Source organism: Rattus norvegicus, chromosome 20, assembly GCF_021556685.1.
Source record: "Rattus norvegicus strain SHRSP/BbbUtx chromosome 20, alternate assembly SHRSP_T2T, whole genome shotgun sequence".
NCBI classification, from domain to species: domain Eukaryota; kingdom Metazoa; phylum Chordata; class Mammalia; order Rodentia; family Muridae; genus Rattus; species Rattus norvegicus.
The window spans coordinates 52,395,052-52,415,285 of record NC_141553.1 but is presented as its reverse complement, the minus strand read 5'-3'; the positions used below and the strand labels follow the sequence as shown (position 1 = coordinate 52,415,285).

The 20,234-nt window shown below is 46.1% G+C and overlaps 1 protein-coding gene across 33 annotated transcripts in view; it reads right to left on the bottom strand.

Annotated features, from left to right (window-relative positions):
- The window catches only part of Hace1 (HECT domain and ankyrin repeat containing, E3 ubiquitin protein ligase 1), a 108,345-nt gene that overhangs the window by 72,519 nt on the left and 15,592 nt on the right, over nucleotides 1-20,234 (bottom strand). For all 33 annotated transcript variants that reach the window (XR_015644899.1, XR_015644900.1, XR_015644893.1 and 30 more), the window contains 2 exon segments: nucleotides 16,083-16,158; nucleotides 4,839-4,970 (listed from right to left, as the gene is read on the bottom strand). Coding sequence is in view for 25 of the 33 variants with exons in the window: in XM_087597866.1 (XP_087453992.1) it covers nucleotides 4,839-4,970; nucleotides 16,083-16,158 (208 nt within the window). In the remaining 8 variants the exon portion in view is untranslated.

The window sequence follows — 20,234 nt, the reverse complement described above, 5'->3', positions numbered from 1 at the left end:
TTCCAAGGAAATCACAACAAAAAAGAATGGCCTACACTGTCATGAATTATCAATGTTCCTGTCACATCCTCATGTATCTTGCAGACATCAGTCATATGCTTTCCACCTAACAGACACTGAGGAAACACGCCTGACTAAGGGAGAGGCAGTGGCTGATTCTAGCATCTCTTTTCCATTCAGGTAGGTACTGTTTCCTGTCTTAACAGAACTACCCAGTTAAATCCTCAGGACAGACTGGGCAGGTGGCTCCGTGGCTCACAACGTTTGCTGCTCCTCCACGTGCGTTCACAGCACACACACCAGGCAGCTCACACATGAGCTTTCCCATGTCCGTGCACATCCTCACTCTGTGCATCTACTGTGGTATTTTAGGTGACTGCTGCCTGCAGAAGAACGGGGGAACTACCTGCTCTCATGGGAGTGGGAACTGTAGAGTCAAGAATCTGAATGTAAAATATTCCTCTTGTAACTGCATTAAATTGCATTAAAGTGACTGAAAAGTGCCTGCCTTTATTCCTAGCACTGGGAGGCAAAGGCAGGTGGATCTGTGAGTTTAAGGCCAACCTGGTCTACAGAGCAAGTTCCAGAACAACCTGGACTACAAAGAGAAACCCTGGGGGATTTGGGGCGGGGGGGGGGGGGGGCAGGGGAGAAAAAGGAAAGCTATCAACCACTGAATTGTTTTAATTGCACGCAGATCTCCTTTTATGAAAGCTCTAAACAGGAAGGGAAATGAGGGACAAACTCAAACTCATTCAACTGCTGACAGAAAGGACAGGCAACTGTCATCACAGCGTTTCTGTAAGTGTCCAGTCACAGCTCTGAAGGGGAGGAAAGAGTGCTGGTGACAAGAGAGGCAGCACTCAGCTCCCATCACCTCCCAGTCCTGGCAGTTCCTGTGCAGCCCTGACAGGAAGCCAGCCTTCTTCAAGCCCTTGCCATGCCCTCAATACACAAGGCCAAGGCGTTCTCGGACACCCAAAGCAGCAATAAAACGGGTCATCAGGAAAGCAGAAGACCTACTTGCAACAACAAACTGTTTTCTTGCTTTAAAAAAGAGAAAAAGAAAAAGAAAAAGAAAGGGACTCTCATGATCTAGAAGGGAAAAATCATAGGAAATAAACTTACTTAAAATCTCATTGAAGGATTGGCTGCCCGGCCTTTCCAACACAAGTGTCAAGATGGTATGAACTCTTAGAAAGACTGAAATTAACAATGTTTCCAACTATGTAAAGGTGCTAATGTGCACATCAAGGATGACACCCGGGTGGGAGGGCACATTCTCTTAATTAATCAATACATCAAAGGTCCTGAAGCAATACAACTTAAGGATTTTCAGTCATAACAGTACAGCAGAACATAATTAATAAGGATGATTTTCTGATTCGATTTTTTGAAGTGCTAAGTATTCTCAAACTGAAAGACTTTAAGCAGACAAATAAATCAGATTTAATTACTTGTAGAACTAGAGCTACCAATATGTGCACTGCACTTAAAGACACCAAGGGAGCAAATGGCCAGCACTCACAGTGCAGTGGGCACCGTGGACAAATACTACGCATTTAAATTCCGTGTTATACAATCAAACTCTTGCTTACAGCACATTCCCTGACTTTAGGAGATTATGAAAACTTTGGCATCAATAAAAGGTTTCTGCATTTGCACTGGCTGAATATTAATCCACAGCCAAGTGTGTAACGACTCTGAGCTGCTCCTGGAAGCACGGGCACTTGCATCACACGCCTTGGCGGCCTTGGTTCTGAGCACACACATGCCATGCACTGCACGGGCCATCGCACCACCTAACACCGCACTTCTGTCTCAGTCACCATGGCTCAGATTCAAGACAATCCTGTTATGAACTCCTGAAGTGTGTTTACTGAACATACAAAATTTCCTACTCTTTAGAAACAATGGTACGAATGAGCTGGAGAGATGGCTCTATGACTGAGATCACTAGCTGCTCTTCCAGAGGTCCCGAGTTTGATTCCCTGCACCCAAGTAGCAGTTTACAACTGTCTATAAACAGGAGATCTGGCACTCTCTTCTGATTTCTCAGGACTAGGCACACATGTGTATACAAACATGCATACAGGCAAAACACCACACATATACAAATTAAAATTAGAAAAAGGGATGTCTTTTCAGAGGCTTAATTTTTAATGTTAAATTAATTTTGACTTGGAGTAAGTTCTGAAGTCGTCCAAACATACGTCTGCCGTGTGTACTATTTATTTATGCAAAGCAGCTGTCCTGGTTGGATCTGTGTCAACTTGACACAAGCCGAAGTTTCACAGAGAAAGGAGCTTCAGTTGAGGAAATGCCTCCATGACACCCAGCTGTAAGGCATTTTCTTTCTCAATTAGTGATCAAGGGGGGAGTGAGTGGTGCCCTCCCTGGGCTGGTGGTCCTGGGTTCTACAAGAGAGCAAGCTGAGGGGTTGGGGATTTAGCTCAGCGGTAGAGCGCTTGCCTAGCAAGCGGAAGGCCCTGGGTTCAGTTCCCAGCTCCGAAAAAAAAGAAAAAAGAAAAAAAGAAGAAGAAAAAAAAAAAAAGAGAGCAAGCTGAGCAAGGCAGGGGGAGCAAGTCAGTAAGTGACATCCCTCCATGGCCTCTGCATCAGCTCCTGCTTCCTGACCTGTGTGAGTTCCAGTCCTGACTTCCTTTGATGATGAACAGCAATGTGAAAGTGTAAGCTGAATAAACCCTTTCCTCCCCAGCTTGCTTCTTGGTCATGATGCTTGTGCAGGAATAGGAACCCTGACTAAGACAGCAGCATTCTCAACATTGGTTATAACACAAAATACTGATCAATTCTGAAACACTGTTGGAGATGCTCTATCTCCTACAGTACTAAATCCAGCCAATTATTAATAAAAAAATTCATCTTTTTGTAAGGTAAAATGCACCTTTAGCCTTGACAGTAAAATTATATTTTATAAATGAATTGTTTTTAAATTTTATTTACAATTTATTATCAAAAATATTTTATCTCTCTATTTTATGTAATGATATGCAAGAGGTCATATTAGACTTTCTCGGGCTTTTGAAAAGAGGTTGTAAGAAGAATTTAGCAAACCCTGCTAGAGACTAGAGAGAGGGCTCAGTGGATGAAGTTCTTGCTGAGCAAGTGTAAGGATGGAGTTGGAATCCCCGAAAACCCAGACAAAGTGAATAGCAGCTTCCTGAATCCCAGCAATCGGCAGCTAGACATGGGCTCCCAAGGCAAAGTGGCTCGGTAGACAAGCTCGACTGGCGTCATGGGCAGGCCCAGACTCAACAAAAGACCCTGCCTCACAAACAGAATGGTAGGCTGATCAAGGAAGACTACCTAATCCCAACTGCAGGCAGGCTGGCACTCGGACACACACACACACACACACACACACACACACACGGAATCTAAATCCCAATATAATTTTCCAACAAACAAGGTAAAACTGAAAATTAGTACAAAACAAATAAATGTGTGAACTGAACATGTGATCACACCTGCAATTCCACCACTCAAGTGACAAAGAAAATTACTGTAAATTCAAGATCAGCCCCATCTACAGAGGGAGCTCCCTATCAGTCAGGGTCACATAGTGAGTCCCTGTCTCAAAAAATAAAATAAATAAAAGTATGCACCTAAAACCTAAATGCAGACGCACAAATGAACCCTTTCTGTACTGGTAAAGACTTGTTCTCGGCTCACTTGCTGTTGTCACGGTGAGTTAGCCAATGAAGAGATTTCATTCTATCTTCAAGGTTGAATGCGAGAGAAAACAGAACAGGCAACAGTGGGTCAGAAAGGCAACCTAAAACCGTCTGCCCCCATCTTCACACAGAGCAGCAGGAAAGCAGCACCACAGGACAAGTGCGGGGTTACAGACCCAGTAATGCCGTGTGAATACGATTTGGTTTAGCCTCAAGCGTGAGGGAAAAGGCTGCTTCACGCAGGGGAATATGATTTGCCTCACGCACCAGGTCACTAGCCGGGGTGACTTTTGCCAGCTGAGGACAGTTAAATGCTGGGGCCTCCGGAGAGTATGAACTAGAGAGCCCGGGAGAGCCCATGGAGGATGATGCCCCGCAGCTCCTGGGCGCTGCTGTTGCAGTTCCACAGAAGAAGGAAGCTGGGGACATCCTGAGGACAGAGACTGGACTTGCCTCAAGGAACCCGCCTCTCCTAATCAGCGGGAAGAGGTCCGCTTTGTGGCTGACAGAGATGTGTGACCCCTCTTCCTGTAACCTTTCTCCCTACCTAGTGTGTGGGGTTAGGGTTAGGGCGGACTAAAGGTTGTGGCTGACAGAGATGTGTGACCCCTCTTCCTGTAACCTTTCTCCCTACCTAGTGTGTGGGGTTAGGGTTAGGGCGGACTAAAGGTCGGGAGGGAGGGAGAGGAATATGTGCCAACAGGAAGCTACTTCCATTGTGAGGAGAGGACAACTATGACAACGCAACTGAGAATATTAAAAAGCAGCATCCAAATTCACCTTCACAGTCAATGCATAACTGATGCTTAACAAAAAATGGTCTGGTACTTGTTAAAACTGAGATTAAAGATAATTGCTTAAATACATGTAAAGACACACTGATTTAAAAATTTAGTAGTCATTTATTTAAAATAAAATCAGAAACAACATCAGAACTGTAACTACTGTGAACAAAGGTAAGCACTGTTCTATCGCTCTGTCCAGAGAGAACGTTAATCAGAAGTCCACACCAGATGGAAAACAGCATTTAGCTATGATGCAGCACGTTCCTAAATACGCAAAACGAAAACCTTCTCATGAATCCAAACACTTTTAAAACACATGCACTCCCTTCACATACATCTTCATGGAGGAATTTACCGTTTTGTGCCCGTTCTGGCAGGCCACATGTAATGCTGTCTGCCCCATTGCATCCTCCACATCCACATCCGTGACGTGCTGCACCAGGTCATGGAGTAGCTCTGTCCTTCCATTCACAGCCAGCCAGTGGATCTGCAAAGCCGTTTTTTTATTAGCATTTGTACAAGAGTTTCACTAAAAATCAGTATATAAAGAGTGCTATTTCTCTACTGAGCACAACATTCAAACTACAGATACTGCAATAGCTTTTCCCTGCTTTTAAGTGAGAAAAACACATGCATCAAGATGTTGGCTATACCACCTATATTACAAAATCAAGAGTTTTATTAAAGGACTCAGTACCGTAAGTGTCCTAGGCTTAGGCCACCAGATACTCTTCTTCTTAGATGGCACTGGCCTCAGCTTATTGCTAGAGAAAATAGGTTAGTATTCTTCCTTTCCCAGAAGCAAATGTATATATAAATAAAACAAAACAGTTCTCGTAGTTATGACAAATATATCCTACACTAATAACAAAATAACAAATACATTATATATATATACATATATATACATATATATGTGTATATATACATATATACATATATACGTGTATATATACATATATACATATGTGTGTATATATATATCACACACCAGTAAGAGATAACTCTGGAAATTTCCGACTAGGAACAACAGAGGAAGCTGTTGGGTGGAACAAACTGTAACCCTAGCGCCTGGTAAGTAGGAACAGACAGATCAGGAATTCAAGACCAACCTTAGCTACACAGTACACGTGAGTCTAGCCTTGATGGCAAGAATCCCGGTGTCAAGAACACACCCTACATCCAGCACTGGAATGGCATAGGCAGAGGCCAGCCTGGCCTACAGAACAAGATAAAGCACAGCCAAGGCTATCCAGACAAGGCATGTCTCAAAATGCTTCTCTGTCGCTGTCATAAAACACCTACCTAAATCAACCTCAAGTGGAAAGGCTTTATTTGGCCTGCAGTTCACGTCACAGTCCATCACTAAAGGAGGTCAGGACAGGTGCCCAAGCAGAAACCTGGAGGTAGGAACTCAAGCACAGACCAGCAAAGGATATTGCTTTCTCGCCTGCTTCCCCTGGCTTGCAGTGGGCTGCATCCTCCAAATTAATCACCAATCCAAACAAACAAACAAACAAAAAAACAAACAAAATTCTGGCCCTCAACCACACACAAAGAAATACAGGCAACGGAGTACGGTGAGAAGCAATAGAGGCAGTCTCCCTGCAGAAGAGCACACCAATACAGTGCCAAATGGTCAGCCCTGAAAACATACATACAAGTAACAGTAAGTGGGCTGAACAGGTTTTGTGCATATGTGTATGTGCATGTGTTGTTGCTGCATGTATACATGTGTATGTGTGTGGGGATTTGGGCTAATGTTGCTTGTAGTATGTTAATTTGGGTCCCCAAAATTGCAGGAAAATCCACATGTCCCCAAGACACTGAGGGACCCTGTCTGTCCCCAGTTGATTTTGGTTGGTAAAAATGGTGAAGATGCCACAGCCAATGATAGGGCAGGGCAGACAGTGGCAAGACTTAGGATTCCCAGGCAAGGAACTGAGGAAGGGGGAAGAAGGGAGAAGAGCCGCCATGCTGGGAGAAGGTGGAGGGGGGGAGACAGTACATCTGAGAAGGCGTGGGTCAGAGAGCACCATGTAGGTGCCAGAGTGGCTCCAAGAGGGCTGCCTGATTGGGTCACGGTAGCAAAGATTTGTTACTTCTTCATAACTGTAATGTTGCTTCATAACTGTAATGTTATGAGTCACAATGTAACTATCTGATGGGCAGCATACCTGGTATGCAGCCCTCCCAAGGGGTCATGACGCACAGGTAGAGAAACACTGTATGGCTCACATGCTTAGCACACTGAAGGCTCCAAGTTCAAGCCTCAGCACTAAAAGCTGGGGTGAGGAGCCCTGCCCATCACCTACTACAGCATCCGGGAGACTGGGCCCTGCCCTCAGCTACTACAGCACCAGGAGACTGGGCCCTTCCCTCAGCTACTACAGCACCCGGGAGACTGGACTCTGCCCCTCACCTACTACACCATCCGGGAGACTGGACCCTGCCCCTCACCTACTACACCATCCAGGAGACTGGACCCTGCCCCTCACCTACTACACTATCCAGGAGACTGGGCCCTGCCCTCACTACTACAGCACCCAGGAGATTGGGCCCTGTCCCTCAGCTACTACAGCACCCGGGAGACTGGACCCTGTCCCTTACCTGGACAACACATAGAGCTGTGCCTGGATGTGGGGGCTGCAAGTGAGCTGCCTGGAGGGTATGAGCCTGGGCATCAGCCTTGCTTGTCTGCTGAGTGGTGGCATTGAGGGAGAGATCTCCTCCCCGTTTCCCTCATCACCAACAGCAGGTAGGAGGGAGAGATGGCCCCAATGGGGTCATATGAGCAGGAAAGCTGGCCCTACCCATCACCTGCTGCTGCACTTGGGAGGACAGGCCCTGCCCCTCTCACCTGGGCAGCAAAGAACAGACCCTGGTTCAGGTGAGCCAGCTCTCAGGGTGGAAGTATGGGAGAGCTGGCCCTGCAACTTCTCTGCTGTGTGGCAGCAAGGGGGGAGGGGGAGAGACAGAGACAGACAGACAGACAGAGAGAGAGAGAGACAGAGACAGAGACAGAGAGACAGAGACAGACAGACAGACAGAGAGAGAGACAGAGACAGAGACAGAGAGACAGAGAGAGAGAGAGACAGAGAGAGAGAGAGACAGAGAGAGAGAGAGAGAGAGAAAGAGAGAGACAGAGACAGAGACAGAGACAGAGAGAGAGAGACAGAGAGAGAGGCCTTCTTCCATCCTCACCCTGGCCACCTACAGGAGGCAGAAGAGCTGGCCCTGAGGCCATGAGGGCAGGTGAGCTGGCAGGCTGACCAGCTCAGATTCCTCTTGGGCCCAGCACCTACCCCACTGCTGGAGTGCATGAAGGGGCTGGTTCTACAGATCCAAAGCTGCAGGAGCTCCATGACACACAGCATCTGAGAGGAGTCCCAGTGCGGTCCCAGTACTGACAGAGTAACAGAAGCCAGAGGTCTCTCCTATCAGACCAGGGACTCATTGCAATGAACATTTGCCAGCAAAACAGTGTGAACAAAAGAGTGTACATACTGAGGGCACACTGTGACACACTAGAGCTTCCACAATGAGATGTTCTTTCTTCTGTTGGGAAGGAGGTTGCAAGGGTGGAGGACTGGTAAGAGGGACAATGCAAAGAACCAATAAAAAATTTTTTAAAAAATGGGGTGAGGAGCAAAAAATTTCAGACTGTTATACATGTTTTTCACTTGATTTTTTTCCATTACAAATATTAAGATACAATTTCCTGTCTTAAACGTGTAATCAGACTGATTACATATATCTATCAGATTAAGTGAAATCCCACTAAAGTAACCGTTAAAGAGCAGCTCTGAAAGAACCTGCCCATCACATGGGAGAAGTGGAAGCTTGGGATGCTAGGAGGCAGGTGTTACACGTTATCTTGCCAGATAATATTTGTTGTCATGTCAGAACAAAAATCAGAATTCTGGGCAAGTCAGAGCAAAGCTAAGTAAGAGGCGGCGTGTGAGCGGGCGAGAGGTGGCGCGGGCTGACAGCATCCTGCTCCTGCAGAGGCTCTGGACTCAGCCACGAGTGGCTCAGAACCATCTCCAACCCCAGTTCCAGGGGATCCAATTCATCTTCTGGTCTCCAATGGGACCAGGCATGCATACGGTGCATGGACACACATGCAGGTAAAACATAGAATAGATACAGTACAAAAACAAATAAATGTAAAAGGAGAAAGCATTTGATGTAGACAACAGAACCCCTCAGAGGCTCCAGAACTGGCAGTTAGTGTGGGGCTCTTGAATTAAAAGATGGACTAAAGACCCATCAGCTGAAAATGTTTAATACGACTTGAGACTCTTAGATTCCCATCACTTACCAACTTTACAAAGACAGGGAAAAAAACCCCTCATCAAGATGACAAAATATTAATATGAGAGTTGAAAACTAAGAGATCTGCAGATTACAGATACTAAGCACATGGAGTCCAGAGCACATAACACGTTTTTAAAAGAAGATTGAATACAAGTTCACACCCTACAAACTGAGACTCTTCTCTAGCCAGCGCCTAGAGTGCTAACACCTTCCTCGCAGTTTCTCTAAGGAATGGGACTGCCTCAAAAGCTAACAACCTAAGGAAGGCAGCACCAAGGGAAGGCTTCACAGAGAAACAGCCAATCAGACCATGCTGCTCTGAAGCTCTAGTAAATAGAAACGAATGCAGACAGGGCTTTTAAACTGCTTTCTTATGCATTTAATTTGAAAGACAACATATAACGCAAGCAAAAATAAAACCTAAAAGTAAAATGAAAATGTGGCTATGAATATTAAAAAACGTATTTTAATACTCAGAAAAATACTGAATGTACCCTTTAAAAAAGAATTTTACACTGGGTTGGTTGGGGATTTAGCTCAGCGGTAGAGCGCTTGCCTAGCGAGCACAAGGCCCTGGGTTCGGTCCCCAGCTCCGAAAAAAAAAAAGAATGTTACACTAATTTTTGCAAAGGAAAGTGCAAAAAAATTCAGAAATCAATAGTGTGACAGGGACCTGAAAAATGAAAAGGAAATTCAGAAGAGTATGTTGAAGAAGTCTCCCCAAAACACACAGAAAGTGGAGAAACTACAGAAAAGAAAGTGGTACTTTACTAAAAGTGACCCATCTGAGAGGTTTCGTATCCAAACAGTAAGAGTTACAAACAAGGATGAAGCAATCATCAAAGTCAAAATTATTGTAATGTTGCCCTGAGTTCCCATTCCATGGGTCTCTACATTAACAGTGTCTGCGTGTTATGAAGCAAACGGATAAAACATACAAACAAGATAAACCGTGACATTTCAGAATGCCCAGGACAAAGTAGATTACATACATTTTTAGGAAAAAGACAAACAAAACAAAAACAGGTTTCATATAAAGAGTCAAGAAACAAAATGGTACCCAATTTAAAAACAGAATGTTTTAAGAATTATTCTTTTGTTTTATGGGTACTTTACAGCGGGTGACTATTCTAAGTGTTCTGCTCGGATGGAAGGGTGTCCTGGAACTAGGAAGCCCAGGAACCACACAGCTCTGAGAGGAAGTCTCCTGAGCAGAGGCACTGCAGCTCCCTGGGGAGGGGATCCCCAGCTGAGTCGAGGAACTCGGGAGCCTCAGCCCCGCTGCTCCCTCTCCTCAGCCCCGCTGCTCCCGCTCCTCAGCCCCGCTGCTCCCGCTCCTCAGCCCCGCTGCTCCCTCTCCTCAGCCCCGCTGCTCCCTCTCCTCAGCCCCGCTGCTCCCGCTCCTCAGCCCCGCTGCTCCCTCTCCTCAGCCCCGCTGCTCCCTCTCCTCAGCCCCGCTGCTCCCGCTCCTCAGCCCCGCTGCTCCCGCTCCTCAGCCCCGCTGCTCCCGCTCCTCAGCCCCGCTGCTCCCGCTCCTCAGCCCCGCTGCTCCCGCTCCTCAGTCACGCTGCTCCCGCTCCTCAGCCCCGCTGCTCCCGCTCCTCAGCCCCGCTGCTCCCGCTCCTCAGCCCCGCTGCTCCCTCTCCTCAGCCCCGCTGCTCCCGCTCCTCAGCCCCGCTGCTCCCTCTCCTCAGCCCCGCTGCTCCCTCTCCTCAGCCCCGCTGCTCCCGCTCCTCAGTCACGCTGCTCCCGCTCCTCAGCCCCGCTGCTCCCTCTCCTCAGCCCCGCTGCTCCCGCTCCTCAGCCCCGCTGCTCCCTCTCCTCAGCCCCGCTGCTCCCTCTCCTCAGCCCCGCTGCTCCTGCTCCTCAGCCCCGCTGCTCCCTCTCCTCAATCCCGCTGCTCCCGCTCCTCAGCCCCGCTGCTCCCTCTCCTCAGCCCCGCTGCTCCCTCTCCTCAGCCCCGCTGCTCCTGCTCCTCAACCCCGCTGCTCCCTCTCTTTTCTTCTTCACTGCTTCTTCTTTTCACCAGGCAGCAAATCTCATAAAAGATTTATTCGAGAGTCCATGGTGTGCAGAGACACAGCCCAGAGTGTCCTCCTGGGGACAGACAGCAAGGTACTGAACAAAGGGCAGGGCTTATACAGGACTGAACTGGTATGGTTTCCTATTCAGGGACTCGTGAGTTTTCAGGCTCAGAAATTGATGGTATTTTGCTTTAAAAAAAAAAAAAAAAAAAAAAAAACCTGGAGATTGGTGGCTTTTTTTCATTTCTTTTCCTCCATCAAAACATGGGCTAGGATAGGAAGTCCTTTCTGGCCACAGGCAGCTCTGACTAAAGGCATCATGGCTGTGGAACTACTCAGGGAGGATGGAGAGGAGGTGCAACATCCTCTGTTCCTCCTGACAGCAGCAGAATGGAGGCAGGGGTGTTTTACAAATGCTGGCATTTGACAGCTCCTGTAGTGTAGTGCATCCTATGGCTGCAGGCTGGGACAGGAAGGAGGGTCAGCTCTTGAGCACACTGCTCAGGGACTATATTGATAATTTGCCTAGTGCTCTAACAGCGTAAGTTTACCAGATGCAGAGAGTTTTTGCAAGGGTGTGACATTTGGGGTTCTAAAGACTTTTCAGAGGATATACAAATGCTGGACCCCGACGTGGGGCTGGCTGGATATACAAATGCTGGACCCCAACAGTGGGGCTGGCTGGATATACAAATGCTGGACCCTGACAGTAGGGCTGGCTGGATATACAAATGCTGGACCCCGACAGTGGGGCTGGCTGGATATACAAATGCTGGACCCCAACAGTGGGGTTGGCTGGATATACAAATGCTGGACCCTGACAGTGGGGCTGGCTGGATATACAAATGCTGGACCCTGACAGTGGGGCTGGCTGGATATACAAATGCTGGACCCCAACAGTAGGGCTGGCTGCCAGGTGATGGTTGATGCAGTTGATTACTCTTGGTTGTAGTCTGTCAAGTAGCCATGTACAGAGAGAGAAGAAATTAGCTATCCTGATGGCAGAGAGCAAATTTGTCCCCTTTCCTCCCTCTGACTTTATTCATGAGTTTCTTTCTCTGGCCCTCTATCCTTCTTTCCCTCACCATTGGGGGGGGGGGTGAAAGGCAAAAGGAAAGGAAGTGGGGAAAGATGGAAAGAAACAGAACCCACAAAGTAGCCAGAGTCTGTCTACAGAGAGACTGTCTCAAAAATAAGTAAATATGCAAATAAATGGATGAATAATTTAGGGGGTAAAGCCGGGGGATAAAGGGTAGGAAAAAGGGGAACTCGCAAAGTAGCAAAGCCCAGCTAGTCCTAACAAACTGCATAAAAATGGTAAAAGATGTCAAAAAAATTAAATTAAATTTGAGATTTGAAAATAACATTATCTGTACTTACAGGTTATATTATCTGTGTAGAAAATGTCATTGAATTCATAAGGAAAAACTATTAAGAGCTCAGCAATATTGTAGGATATAAAACACACACACACACACACACACACACACACACACACACACACACACACATTTACAGAAGTCAAGGTTCAACCCAAGAAATTAAAGAGTGAAAATTCTTGCTGCGACTGCTCAAGACCATGAGTGGTCCACAGAAAGACCAATGGGTGGCACACATTTATAATGTAGCACGCCTAGGACAAGGGGAGGCAGAGACAACAAATCTGGAAGCTCACAAGCTGCTACCCTCAGTGCTGCAGCAACACAGCAGAAACAAGAAAGGCACTGCCTCAGAAGTGAAGGGCAGGAACCAATTCCTCAAAATCATTCTCTGACATACATACATGCCACAGTACATGTGTGCCTATACTCCTACACACACAGTTCAGATCTATGTGTGCACACACACAATATTTTTTTGAATTTCTGCACAAATCCAAAGTAAAGAAGAAGAAGAGGATGAGGAAGAGGAGGAAGAGGAAGAAGAGGAAGAGGAGGAGGAGGAGGAAGAGGAGGAAGAAGAGGAGGAAAAAGAGGAGGAAGAGGAAGAAGAAGAGAAGGAGGAGGTGGAGGAAGAAGAGGAGGAGGAGGAAGAGGAGGAAGAGGAAGAAGAAGAGAAGGAGGAAGAGGAGGAAGAAGAGGAGGAGGAAGAGGAGGAAGAGGAAGAGGAGGAAGAGGAGGAGGAGGAGGAAGAGGAGGAGGAAGAGGAGGAAGATGAGGAGGAGGAAGAGGAGGAAGAGGAGGAGGAGGAGGAGGAGGAAGAGGAGGAGGAAGAAGAGGAGGGGGGAGGAAGAAGAGGGGGAGGAGGTGGAGGAACAGAAGCAGTAGCACTTTGAGCTGCCCTGAAGGAAATGGGATGTTAAAAGCTTGCCAGGGCACGTGAAGTCGCTGTGCTGAGCAGCATGAAACGCTGATGAAGGAAATCACAGGCCTGCATGAGTGAGCGCAATGGCTGAGGCTGCGTGTAATCCAATCAGTATTCCGGCAGCACTTCTCCAGACACGAACGAGAATAGGAATGCAGTCTGCTTAAGACAACCTAAGGTGGGAGGAACTGCTCTTCTAACACCTCGATGTACTACAGACCCACTCCAATAGCCAAGTCCAAGTGGTCCAGGGAATGGAGCACAGCTTACAACAGCAGAAAGGATATGGAGCCTAGGAGAGCAGAGTATACCCTTCCACAGACGCCTCAGCAGAACTGGACACTTCCTCGCTCACAGGCACGGAGAGTGAGCGGCAACCTAAGCATCAGGACTCATAAGAACACTAACTGGAGATTACAAAAACCAAACTATTACTACCGTCAGAGGGAATAAAAGAAAACCTCCAATACTTAGGGCTAGGCAATGAGCTCCTAAGAGGAAAGCATGATGTATAAATTGGAAAACATGTCAAAATCTAAACTTGTTACTCTTCAAATCACCCTGGTAGCCCAGCCTGATGTCACAGACCTGCCGTCTCAGCACCTGGGAGGCTGAGGCAGGAATATTTTGAGTTTGGGGGCAGCCTAGACTACACAATGAGACTGTCTCTAAAAGAAGGCCCTACTGAGTATTTGTAAAGACAAAGATTTGGAGAAAGTGCTTGCAGTGAAGTTTGTATAAAGCCCTCCTCGGGGCTGGAGAGATGACTCACTGCTTAAGAGCACCACTGGCTGCTCTTCCAGAGGCCCCAGGCTTGACGCCCGGAAACCACATGGCAGCTACAGCTGTCTCTAACTTCGGTGCCCTCTTCTGACCTCGGTGGGACTTCACACATACAAGCAAGCAAAATACCCATACATATAAAATAATAAAAATAAATTTAAAATAAACAAACCAATAAAGCATCGTGATCATTAATAGTTTAAAAATTAGAAAATGGACACAGCATACTGTGGTACTTGGAAGTGATTAACATCACTGTGATCCCCACAGGCCCATGGAGAGTGGCACCATTACCAGCTGTGGCAAACTGGAGCAGTCTCAGTAAGACGACTGCCCCGCATCCCGGGTGCGCGGTCGCATTATACTTTTATACAATGCTCAGGAGACTGGTGAAAATGTGCAAAGCACTGCATACTGTCTACTGCAAGTCTGTAGTCTACAGTCACCTCAGTATTTATAGGAAATTATCAACCATAGAACAAAACGCTGTGCGAAGAAAATTAGCAACTACAGCAAATCCTTGGGATAGATGAGAGCCATACTCAGTCAAAACTAGATCCTGAAAAGTTAACTAAAATCATGATGACTGGACTGGACAGACATGCGAAACACGCTGATCCGTGACGAGATGACTGGAAAGACAGTGAAAAAGGAGTGGATTCAGCTCCAAGACATAGTGTGGTCACATTCAACCCAAAATGGTCACGGCCATGCAATGTGTGACACAGTGGCATCGACCACACAATGTGTAACACAATGGCACATAACTTCCAGGTCTATGAAAACCTGAAGGCATTTCCTGAGAGACCAGAGGCTTGACGCGCGGAAACTTAAGGGGAAGAAGGCCAAGAGCCTTGCAAAATCACTAATTTTTTTTTTTTTAACAAAAAGACATTAAAATATTTTCTACTCTATCTTCCTTGAAGCTCGGGAATGAAGAAGCGTTGGCAGATACAAAATTCTTCAATTACAATGATAGCAGCAAACATGTTGCTGTACTAAAGAAGATCTGTGTCAGTTCCAAGATCTTCCTAACTCTTGGACCTGCCGCATCTCTACCCACTGTATTCCGAATGCAGATTACCCTAAGAGTAGATACTGCCATACTGCTAATATGTACAAAATCTGATTGCGCCTGCCCTATACTAAGACAGTAAGAGCACTTGAAAACTGAAGGAAACTTTCTCTTACGCCCCTTATCAAAACAAAAACAAACAACACCTCCTAAGAGCCAGACGTGGTAAGACACACTTCACACTTGCCATCTCAGCAACCCTCGTGAGCTGAGGCAAGGGAACTGTCATAGTTCAATGCCGGCCTGGACTACACGGGTCTTATTTCAAAATTCAAAATAAAAATGTCTTGAGAACCAGGTTGGTAAGTAGACATTCGGTACTCTTCTTTACTCACAGACATAAAAGAATTTAAACTCTACAGAAGCCAGGCAAAGGCACTCACTCCTACCCCAGCGCCTGAGGAACGGCAGGCAGACTCCGAGCTGGAGGCCAGCAGGATCTGTACAGAAAGCTCTAGACGAGCTAAGGCTACATAATGAGATGTTATCTATTAAAACAGAACCTGCAAGTGATACCAGGGGAAGTTAAATTCAATTTAACAATAACGTCTGCTATGCTTATGCTTAACACCGTCTATTACATCTTGGAAACAGCCGCTCGGTAATCACATTACTCTATTTTATCTCTGCTTCGAAAATAAATACTCTGCAAATAAATTATAATTATTCGATTAAAATTTTGAGTTTTTTAAACAAGCCCTTCAGCGGTATCCATTAGTATTTCCCAATAAGTAAATCAAAAGTATACTAACTTATTTCTGCATGGAAAATGGTAAGAGCAAAATGGATTTTAAAAACTACTACTTTAAATAGAATAAAACAACCCTGAAAGGCCCCGGCCCCAAGTGCTGGGATTAAAGGCCCATGTCGCCATGCCCAGCCCGACGGGTAAGGCTTTAATAAACGGAAGCTAAGAACCTAAAGAAGAGCAGAGAGGAGCGAGGACATCCCTTTTCTTATTAAACCGTTGTATGCCCCACACTCTGTACAGACGTGACTCGAGAAAACCCGGGGATTGTAATTTGCATCTGCAGCACGTCACCACTCTTCCTAAAGTATCTTTTTAATCTCAAATAAAATGGACAGCACATACTGCGGTAAGGCCTTCATTATTGCAAATGTTGACGTCTGCACTGTACTCCAGTAATTTACTCATGCATTTCTTCTGTCTGAAAGAAAAAAGACAGCAACAGGTAACTATGATAGCATATGTACAATGGCAACTATTTCACTGAAATTCTAGACAGAACCACACTGAACTACAAATATCAATATTAGATAATAGCACTCTCTAAAACTTCAAACTAGCTCCAGTATATACATATTATTTTGAAGTAAAACGCCAAACTATTTTTATGACCCAATCCATTTCAACGGGACAAATTTATCATTCAGACGGCTGGGGAATTGCAGTCTTTACTAAGTAAATCAAATTAGTAGAAATTTCTAGCTTTGGCTAACCAAACGGAACAGCAATCTTCATTTGAAATTTAAAACATAATCTACTGGATAAGCAGTAGACACAGCAAATACCACAGCGTTGGATCTCTACTTTGTTGTGCCACAAACAAGGTCTGGAGAATACCATGGTGACCAAGCACCTGCTTAGCTTGCTTTGAGACCCTGGGCTCACTCTCCAGTAAGAGTAAAACCTGTAATCGGAGGATTGGTAAACTGCACACATATGTACCCCTCTCTACCCACATTCTTTTTAAATTACATTATGTGGTAAAATATATCTAACATAAAATTTATCATCTTAAACCATTTTTGTTTGGTGGACTGATTGATTCTGAGACAGGGTCTCAATACACAGCCCAGGCTGGCTGGCTGGCCTGGAATTCACTATGTAGACCAGGTTGGCCTCAAACTCATGGAGATCTCCTGCTTCTTCCTCTGAGGTAGAGACTAAAGGCATGCTCACCTTAACCACTTTTAACTGTATAGATCTATATGGTATTTTACTTCTCATAAAGGCTTCAAGACATATATATGCTTTGGCACATCAGAAATTCTTTCCTCGTAGGATTGAAAACTATTCAATTATTTGTATACACCAAATCCTCCCCATGCACGCATCAGTTGATGGGCCTGCTCTACTTCCACATCTCACCATTATACCCAACGTTGATATATATGTATCAACAAGTATCTTTTGGACCTAGCTCGACTCTTCTGAGTGTATGCAGAGGGGAAAAGGCTCGCACACTGCTCCTCGCAGCGGCTTGACCACTTTACAGTGCCACCTCCATGTGTTCCAATTTCTCCACATCGTAGCCATGTCTTGTTTTGTGTTTGTGGTTTCTGACAGTCATTATTTTCTAGCAGAGCTGGTAGCTTGTGACATTTTCTAACTCCTGAGGCTGGGCTGTCTATTCAAATAAGTCTTCTGTGTATTTCAGAACTGCCTACCTACTTCATTTTGCTCCTAAAAAGCCCTTCCAACTTGATCCAGTTCTAGCTACTCTCCAGTATTTATCTAAAATTCATCTTCATTAATAATACCTGTCCAAGATTCCTGAAAGTACGGAACCACAAGCTTAATAAAGATTCATTCTCTACTGGTATCTCTTCCTCCCTCATGGCAATCGAATTATGAGACAGACAGAGAGGTTACCGATAAATGTTCAGTACTGAACTGAGGAGCTGTGATGCAACCTCTGACAAGAAGTTACTAATAATCTCATTGGCTAAAGCATAATAAAGTAATCGTGTATATCGTGCATATACTATGTAATATATACCTAACACAGTATTTGGTACATAGAGTACATAACATATATTTCATCAACTAGCTCAACAATGTTGTATGTCATGGATTATATAACTGTTCACTTAATCAAGTGAGTGACAAGCACAGGCAGTTGCACAGGAATTCTAAGTAAACCGTTATCAACTGATCATTAATAAGCGTTCAACTTATGATAAATACTTAGCATTACAAAACTGCTTTTCTCATTTTGATTTCTGCACTTGAAATGAGATTGAATCTCATTTAAAAATGTTAATTACACTCAAAGAAATGGAACACAAAGCCTAGAATAAATGCTGACGTTCCCATATTTACAAAGTTTCTTAACAATGCAATAACAAAGATCGTAGAAATTCATAATAAACATAATCGTAAGAAATGCACCTGACAGCTCCAGTAAGCAACTAATACCCAACTCCAATGGATACATATCCAAAACGCGTATATCTCAGAGTTAGGGAAAGCCATACAACCCAGGCAGAAAAACCATGCAGGCCTTAAGACCAGGACATTTGCTGTGTGACAGTGTCTTCCACATACAACAAGAAAGACACATCTATGAATCTCAAAAATACGGTTCTCTAACTAAAGAGGAATAGCATAATGCCAACACCAGTTGACATGACCATGGGACAGGGATTCCACACAGTCTCACCTTAGATGAAGGGCTTCAGGTGGTCAATGCCTCTGAGAGAGAATCAGTCTCCTACAGAGATGAGCTCACACGGATCACACGTGGTCAGCACTGCACAGACACACAGCTCACACGGATCACACGTGGTCAGCACCGCACAGACACACAGCTCACACGGATCACACGTGGTCAGCACCGCACAGACACACAGCTCACACGGATCACACGTGGTCAGCACCGCACAGACACACAGCTCACACGGATCACACATGGTCAGCACTCCACAGACACACAGCTCACACAGATCACACGTGGTCAGCACTGCACAGACACACAGCTCACACAGATCACACGTGGTCAGCACTGCACAGACACACAGCTCACACGGATCACACGTGGTCAGCACCGCACAGACACACAGCTCACACGGATCACACGTGGTCAGCACTCCACAGACACACAGCTCACACGGATCACACGTGGTCAGCACTCCACAGACACACAGCTCACACGTGGTCAGCACTGCACAGACACACAGCTCACACAGATCACACGTGGTCAGCACTGAACAGACACAGCTCACACGGATCACACATGCTCAGCACTGCACAGACACACAGATCACACGGATCACACGTGGTCAGCACTGCACAGACACACAGCTCACACGGATCACACGTGGTCAGCACCGCACAGACACACAGCTCACACGGATCACACGTGGTCAGTACCGCACAGACACAGCTCACACGGATCACAAGTGGTCAGCACTGCACAGACACACAGGTCACACAGATCACACGTGGTCAGCACCACACACACAGCTCACACGGATCACACGTGGTCAGCACTGCACAGACACAGCTCACACAGATCACACGTGGTCAGCACTGCACAGACACACAGCTCACACCGATCACACGTGGTCAGCACTGCACAGACACACAGCTCACACCGATCACACGTGGTCAGCACTGCACAGACACACAGCTCACACGGATCACACGTGGTCAGCACTGCACAGACACACAGCTCACACGGATCACACGTGGTCAGCACTGAACAGACACACAGCTCACACTGATCACACATGGTCAGCACCACACACACAGCTCACACGGATCACACGTGGACAGCACTGCACAGACACACAGCTCACACTGATCACACGTGGTCAGCACAGTACAGAACAGCTCACACGGATCACACGTGGTCAGCACTGCACAGACACACAGCTCACACGGATCACACGTGGTCAGCACCGCACAGACACACAGCTCACACGGATTACACGTGGTCAGCACTGCACAGACACACAGCTCACACGGATCACACGTGGTCAGCACTCCACAGACACACAGCTCACACAGATCACACGTGGTCAGCACTGCACAGACACACAGCTCACACAGATCACACGTGGTCATCACTGCACAGACACAGCTCACACGGATCACACGTGGTCAGCACTGCACAGACACACAGCAAAGCAAAATGCACACAATAGCCTGGGTCTGCTCACAGACTTCCCTTTAGGCTGATGCAGCCCTGGATACCATTACACACATGTACGGATATATGTATTATACATATATAATATATAAAGGTAACAATAATTAAAAGCTCATGGACTTGGTGAGAGGACTGGAAAGAGTTGGAGGGGAAGGGAAGGGGTGGGAATGATGAAGGTACAGTGCTCAGATAGGAAATTCTCAAAACAATAAAATTATTAAATTCTTTAAAAACGTACTGTTCCAAATGTGGGCCTGTGACTGTGCCCATAGAGATGGAATTGTAAGGCTATTCGGAGTCCAACACAGATCACTGGCCTAGCTCCAAGATAAGTGGTCAGGTGGGAA